We start from the raw sequence: 7,200 nt of genomic DNA, 5'->3' as shown, positions 1-7,200 counted from the left end.
CTATAGAAAAATGAGCTCAACAATATCTGCTAGAGAGTACGTTGAGCTGTGTACCAGTACCATAGATCACGTTGTACATAGCTTTTTTCCCTGAACTAGCCATGGACAGATGGACATACTTGCACGACTTGTAAAGTGAAAAACAAGAGAAAAAACGTCGAGCAAGACCTGCACAAACGAACGCGCGCACGTCTATAAAACCACCGGAGGCCTTAACCAACTGCTCCACTTCTCTCTCTCTCTCTCTCTCTCTCGTCCAGTGAGTAGTAACGCGCCCCACTCGGCACACTCACATCACACTCTTCTCCTTAACTCCGCCACCCACGCGCGCATGGGCGATCCCCGGGCCCGCACGTCCGGCGAGCTCCGGCCGCCGGAGCTGACGCTCGACCCGCTCGAGTTCCTCTCCCGCTCCTGGAGCGCCTCAGGCCGCGCGTTCGGGGCCCCGCCGCCGACCCCGCCGCCGGCTGCGCTCGTCAGCCCCATCGCCGAGGACGCCGCGTGCGAGCTCGACGACGGGGGCGCCTGCGTCGCAGCCAACGCCGCGGGCGGGAGCTCCTTCTCCTTCGCGTCCGCGGCCACGTCGCAGCTCATCATGGAACGGATCCTCGCGCAATCGGTGAGCCTCTCCTTCCTCCCTCCTCCATCTGTCTTTGTTTTTCCTGTCGTTTCTAAATCACAATTCGTTTAAAGAAAAAATTGAATCCTTTCAATTGTTGCCGGCGATTTCCCTTCTGTTCGTGGTAACATCCGAATCCTTCCAAAAAAAAAAAAAGATGTGCGCTTTGGTCTTTTTTATTGCCGATTTCTGTTCTTTTTTCTCTAGCTGCATTCTACTGCAGATTGGTTAATTCCTTATTTTCTTTACAACATTTATATGACGAGCCTTTGATTTTTTTTTTCTGTTAACTCCTACTGAAATTGATGGATCTTCTCCGAAACTTTTTCTGATTAAATTGCAAATTTCCTCTCTAATCACCTTTTTCATATCAGTTCTTTTCCTTCTGTTTTCTCTTTGACCCCATGTTGGGACAAGAAGAAACGGCCAAATGAGAGATTTTCCTCCCAAGGGCGAAACAAGCAGTGTAATCCTCACCCTTTTTTAGTTAATCACGCAGCTTACTCGCAATTAATGATCAGGGCTCCCGTTTAGTACCATCAAATCCTCATGCAGTTCACATGCCCTTTTTTCTGACAAAACAAACTATCGCTCGGTTTTTGTTCTTGCCAACTTCATGCCTTTTTCTGTACTGATGTCTGAAACATGCCTGTTGTGTTTGTTGCAATCGGCAGCAAGAAGTGGCGCCGCTCACCTCCGGCCGGCTTTCGCACAGCAGCGGCCCTCTCAACGGCGGCGGTTCCCTCTCCGACAGCCCGCCGGTCTCGCCGGAGATCGACGACGCAAAGGTGCGTCCTTTCTTTGCCACCTTGTTTCTACCGTGCTGTGCGTGCCTCCAAGATACTCCAGCAGCTGCACATAGTACTACTACTTGGCTGCAATTTTTAATTGCCTGAACTGTACTGAACTGGCACTAACCTGCAGTTTCTTAGTAGTTCTTTGGCTCACTTGCTGTTGATCGTTGATCCGTACTAGAAGCACTAGGTTATGCTGTTTCTAAGTGTTAGAATAACCAGGGGGAAAGATAGAACCAAGGCACGGCTTTTGCTGCCGCGGCTAGTGGACGCACTGTTTGTGTTTGATGTGTGAGATTCTTTACATCTCTGATGACCGTGCGCTCGTTTTAAGGGAGGGAAATCATCGCTGGTGCGCTCCACAGTCCGCACCCTTAATCTTGTGTCAAGCTTCTAGCTGTTTAATGGTGTTTGCTACGCCATATTGTTTTTCTAGGAAATAGCCTCTGTTGAACTACTTTTTCCCTCTAATTTTCTAGGAAAATAGCTTCAGGTTACCTAGTCTCTTGCTGCATCTTTTTTTTATAAGGAAAATAGCTTGTGTTTACCAACTTTTTGGCTCTTTTTTCGTGAGTAGGATATGGACCTGTGCGTCTATAGTTTGTTTTGTATGTGCTAAGGTAAACAGTTGACGCATCATATGTCTGTGGAAGTAATGTAACATTATTTTACAAAATGAATTCACAAAACTTTCTAAAGATCAATACTAGTATGATAGGCATCGCAGCTTCGGTTAGTTTTGCCTATCATTCCCCTACAGAGTGGCAGAGTGTGAACTTCACTGTGGTAAAAGAACAGACGAGGTCACAAGCATCATTTGTCCAAGAGAACAGCCATTGGAAGCTGTGGGTCTGCCTGGGACAAAGAGACCAGCCTTGCAGCATTCCCTGTGCGCTAAATTTCCTAGAGAGAGAGAGAGAGAACAAAAAACAAAGCTAGACAAAGAACACATAGGCATGCCTTTCTCTCCTTCCAATAAAACTCCTGACTGGATAGTAAACCTTTGCTTTTTCCCCACAGCTTTTGTTTTGCCCAATCCGTTTTGCTAGCTTTCTCTCTTGAGAGTTTGTGAACTCTCGCCGTCTCGGTGCCCATTGTGTAATCTTTTGTCATGGACATGTCTCTTTCCATCTCCCCACCGACAACTCCTGCATGGCAGATTGAAGTCCGCATCCAATCACATCAGTAAACATTCCTCTTGAATAACTGTACCAGATCATTGTACATAATTTATTCCTTTGCTATGCCCATGGGCGCCGTTATCTTCAGCCATTTGAAATCCCCATTTACGAATTTGCACTGAATATGATATAGGTGCATACTATTAGTTAGTATATAGACGCATGTGATTGGAAAATTGAACAGTTTGATGGCATATCTAAATTTGTAGGGTCGATATAGACATATTATAGAAATCACCTTGGCATCTTCTTGGTTTGAGGAAAGAATCCTCCTTTTTCCTAAATATAGGATCCTTGTGCCAATCTGTCAAGGAAAGTGGCTCCTTTCCCTGCCTTCCTTGCTCTTGTTCTTCATGCTTGTTTCATTCTTTTTTGTACCTCCATCACTGTAGTAGCAGTGGGATGTCACTCCCCGCTGTGTCCTCGGAACAATAATTTCCTGTTTCCATTTTCCTTTTTCTGTTCTAGCAGCATGTTTCCTTCGAAATGCTAGTGCCTGGATGATTTTGCATACAACCACAGCATGGTGCTAGAAGAGCAATTTGCACGGAGATTTCATTCATTCAGATAAACCAGCCTGTCAATTGGTCCTCGCCTGATACATTCTTTATTTGGAATTTGGAAGGAACCTTTATTAGCTCATATTGCGAAGCAATGCGAAATGCCTCCATAGATTCTGCTGTTCCATGGCTCCCCAAGTTTTGATTTCTAAGGAAGAAATGGCCCAAGAATGCCCCACACCACTGCTGTTCCACATGCCCCCCCCCCCCCACCCAAAAAAAAAACCCAAGAAAGACAAAGCCTTATGAGATGTCAAGGTCAAAGATTTGATTAGGATAGGCAAGCAATGCACAGGGGCACTCTGGTCATCCTACGGCCACAGTTCTACAGCCCCGTAACCTCCTCTGATTTACTACAAATTTTCTATCCCCTAACATGGTGTGTCCTGTCATACAGCAGGGTAGTAGACCTCTGATTTACTAAAGAAGCTTTGATTCCCGCTACTATCTCAGTGCTTGTCTCTGGCCTCTGGTCTCCTGCTTGTGCAAGCAAACACTGCAGCATGTCCAGTCTGCCCATGTCACCCTCCCTCTGCCCATCTCTCTCTGGGTTAAAAGCAGCAGGCTTGCAGGCAGGCATGCAGTCCGTGCCGTTTCCGCATCATGAGGCTAGTTGCGCCTTTTTGGTCCCTAATCAAGTGTTATTCCTTCAGCTTTTCTAATCTATTGTAATGATGTGCTCTTTAGCTGATCTAGGACTAACATTGCCCTCCACTGCTTCATGATTGTGTCCATTGTCCTCTGTGGCTCTTGTACGTTGTTTGGTAACTGGAATGGAATATTGGCATTTGGCAGGCTTCACCTTTCATCAACTGTTATAGATTAACATTGTGCAAGCATAGTGATTTGTTGTACTGGCCAATGGAATGCACCGGCCTTGGTTTTTGAATAATCACTACTGTGGGTTAAGGACCCACCAGGGAAAATTGGAACCGTTCTGTCACTTCAAGGTCTTGCCCTTGTTGCAATTCACACAGCACCTTTACTGTAAGGAATTTGTAACTTGCAACCCATTTTCTTGCTGATAGGATGCATTACTATTTGTCTGCTTTACAATATTAGTCATGGAAATATTTAAGAACCGATTATTCGAAATTTTTGTAATGTCGTTCTAATGTGTGCTCTATACTAATTGGACTACGGAAAAAATATGCAGTACTGCAGAGCAGTGAGCACGCCGAAGCCACAGGTGTACCGGGCCGGCAACAAGACTGTTGGCCGGTGGCTCAAGGATAGGAAGGAGAAGAAGAAAGAAGAGACCAGGGCACACAATGCACAGGTTCATGCCGCTGTCTCGGTTGCGGCCGTGGCTGCTGCAGTAGCAGCTGTAGCTGCCGCGACCGCTGCAGCCTCAGGATCTGGCAAGGATGACCGTGCCGCCCGCACAGACATGGCTGTGGCGTCGGCAGCAACACTTGTGGCTGCACAATGCGTTGAGGCAGCAGAGTCCATGGGGGCTGAGCGTGAGCATTTGGAGGCTGTTGTTGGATCTGCCGTGAACGTCAGGACACCTGGAGACATTGTCACTGTCACAGCTGCTGCAGCTACTGGTCTGCCATTTCCACCAAATGAAACAACCTGTATCTCCTAATCAAACTTATATGCATATGATCAGTAACTGATTGTTGATTGCAGCATTGAGAGGTGCAGCGACATTGAAGGCGAGAGCTTTGAAGGAGGTGTGGAACATAGCGGCGGTGATCCCAGTAGAGAAGGGCACAGTGGGGGGAGGGCACCATCAGAAGCAGAATGTGCCGAAGCAGCATCGCAAGTTGGAGAGCAATGGCAGTAGCATCAGCGACGACGTTTCGCTTGAGGAGGAGAACAACTTCCTGGGCATCTGCAGCCAAGAGCTGCTTGCTCGCGGCACTGAGCTCCTAAAACGCACTCGGAAAGGTACCATTCTGGTGATCATTCTGATTCATGACGTATTAGAACTGATGTATTGATGCATGTTTTCTTTCCATGATTACGTTTACTTACAGGTGCACTGCACTCGAAGGTTGTATCAGTGTACATCAACCGGATGGGCCTGGTAAATTCTGCTGCTGTTGAACTGTAGTTGTAAACTTTTGCGATATTTGTGATTATTTGCTTAGTTGACTGTGGCACTTGTTTGCAGGTAATGCTCAAAATGAAGAGCCGGCATGTTGCAGGGACAATCACCAAGAAGAAGAAAAGTAAGTGGCAAAACAAGCATGTCAGTGAGAACACCCAACTACATTGTCCATGTCACGGTGTACTGATCCATGTCACTGTGAACGCAGGTGTTGTGATAGATGTGTGCAAGGACGTCTCGGCGTGGCCAGGTCGGCACCTGCTGGAGGACGGCGAGCACCGCCGTTACTTCGGCCTCAGGACGGCAGAGCACCGGGTGATCGAGTTCGAGTGCACCAGCCAGCGGGAGTACGAGATGTGGACAAAGGGCGTGGCGCGCCTCCTCAGCATTGCCGGTGAGCGGAAACGCCTCGCGTGACTCTTGCCCACGCCACCGCCAGCCTGCCGACGCCGGTGTCGGCCCGGGCCATCTGTTCGCTAGGCTGTAGATGTGAGGTTGAAGGCAACAGAGCGACATGGGCATGGCGGGGATGCGCCCCAGCGTGCGTCCCACAGGAATTATGTAGCTAGGGGCTCCTCCTCCTCCTGCTGCTGCTGCTGCTGTTGTTAGGGCTGAAAATTGAATCAATGGCGGTGTGGTTTGTGTGTGCATGTGGGGAATGAAGTGCATGGGGGTGCCATCCCTCGTGGTGAGAAGAGGAAGGACAGTGCTCGGTGAGCTCTGTGCTCTTCCCTCTTGTTCTGTCTCCTGTAAGTTTTGCTGTTTCCTTTTCTTTTCTCTCATTTGGGGTGTGGCAATACAGAAGTCTATCTGGAATTAACTGTGGCTGGAAAAGATAAATGCTTTGTTATGATAGTAACTTAGTAATTAGTGAAGGCAAAATTCACACTACTCCCAGATCAATAGGAGCCATTAATTTTTCTTAATCCAATGGCTAGTATTTACTATTATCTCTTACTAGGTAAGAATCCACCAATGACTAGATAGGGCTAGTATGGACTTTTCTCTTCGCATAATTAAGGAAGACAATATTGTTATCATTAAAACACAAAGATAAATAAGGAAAACTTCTGTTATGGTGATTAGTGTTGGTATGTACCAAATTTGATCCCACTGATTTCTCATCTTGCGCAAAGGTGGGCACTATTACTTTAGATTTCTTTTTTCTTCATCTTCAACATGTGTGAAACGGCACGGTGCAAACTAGAAGCTAGGATGTGCACATCAGCACTTACGCAATTAAGATAATGACTTTTCGTTTCCCTAAAAAGAAATATATTACGAATTTATTTGTGAAAATATGCCGATCATGTTTATTGTGTTTCTAAGTACTATTTGCAGAATTTTTAAAATTCCAAATCCATACAAAATCATGCACATCTATATCCACAATCAAGAGAAGAAATTCATCATTCAGCATGTACGATTTACGTCATTACTCAAAATATTGATATTAATTAGAATGAAATAATTACATTCCTTTTAAGCATTCTCTTCTCTAAATAGCCGGTAACTTGCCATACTAGCACATTCTCGTATGGCGGCCTTGTTTGGATGAGCCAAAACTAATAGTCAGTTGACTAATAATTAGCTAAGGTCTGTTCGGATACATTAGCTAATAGCTAGTTGGATTACTAGTAAATGATTGTCTTACTCTTTGCTAGTACTACTTCTTTGGCAACTTGCAAAAGACATTTACTGCTTTGCTGCCTTTGCAGCCATTACTACTCCCGCCAAAATGAAATATGTTGTTGTTGCGTCTCTGCTCTCGTGTGACTATAAACTTAAGAGCATGAATAAAAATTAACTGCATGACTACAAACTTAAGAGCATGAAACTTAAGGTATGAATAAAATTAAAATGCTTATGGTGCATACAAATTTAATTATTTGTCCATACAAATAGTCTCTCTCGATCACTCTCGCGTAGCAAACAAAACATTAGCAAGGTTATCACGGAAGACATTCATGTCTTAATCTTCGTCACC

The 7,200-nt window shown here is 45.8% G+C and overlaps 1 protein-coding gene across 1 annotated transcript; it reads left to right on the top strand.

Annotated features, from left to right (window-relative positions):
• The first annotated feature begins 244 nt into the window (after nucleotides 1-244).
• Nucleotides 245-6,068, top strand: LOC133912914 (VAN3-binding protein-like). The gene is made up of 7 exons (XM_062355889.1): nucleotides 245-619; nucleotides 1,294-1,407; nucleotides 4,311-4,704; nucleotides 4,790-5,050; nucleotides 5,140-5,189; nucleotides 5,277-5,334; nucleotides 5,422-6,068. The coding sequence occupies exons 1-7, from the start codon at nucleotides 332-334 to the stop codon at nucleotides 5,628-5,630; spliced, it is 1,374 nt and encodes a 457-aa protein (XP_062211873.1). The 5' UTR covers nucleotides 245-331; the 3' UTR covers nucleotides 5,631-6,068.
• Nucleotides 6,069-7,200: the final 1,132 nt, after the last annotated feature.

The sequence above is a fragment of the Phragmites australis genome, chromosome 3 (genome assembly GCF_958298935.1).
Source record: "Phragmites australis chromosome 3, lpPhrAust1.1, whole genome shotgun sequence".
Classification (NCBI taxonomy): Eukaryota; Viridiplantae; Streptophyta; class Magnoliopsida; order Poales; family Poaceae; genus Phragmites; species Phragmites australis.
Note: the sequence above shows the minus strand (reverse complement) of the source record. Positions and strands in the feature narration are given on the sequence as shown.

Excerpts from the sequence above, each read along its gene's own strand:
- LOC133912914 (XM_062355889.1), top strand. The coding sequence starts at position 332 with ATGGGCGATCCCCGGGCCCGCACGTCCGGCGAGCTCCGGCCGCCGGAG. Across the intron at positions 620-1,293 it reads AACGGATCCTCGCGCAATCG|CAAGAAGTGGCGCCGCTCAC; the intron begins GTGAGCCTCTCC and ends TGCAATCGGCAG. Across the intron at positions 5,190-5,276 it reads ACATCAACCGGATGGGCCTG|GTAATGCTCAAAATGAAGAG; the intron begins GTAAATTCTGCT and ends ACTTGTTTGCAG.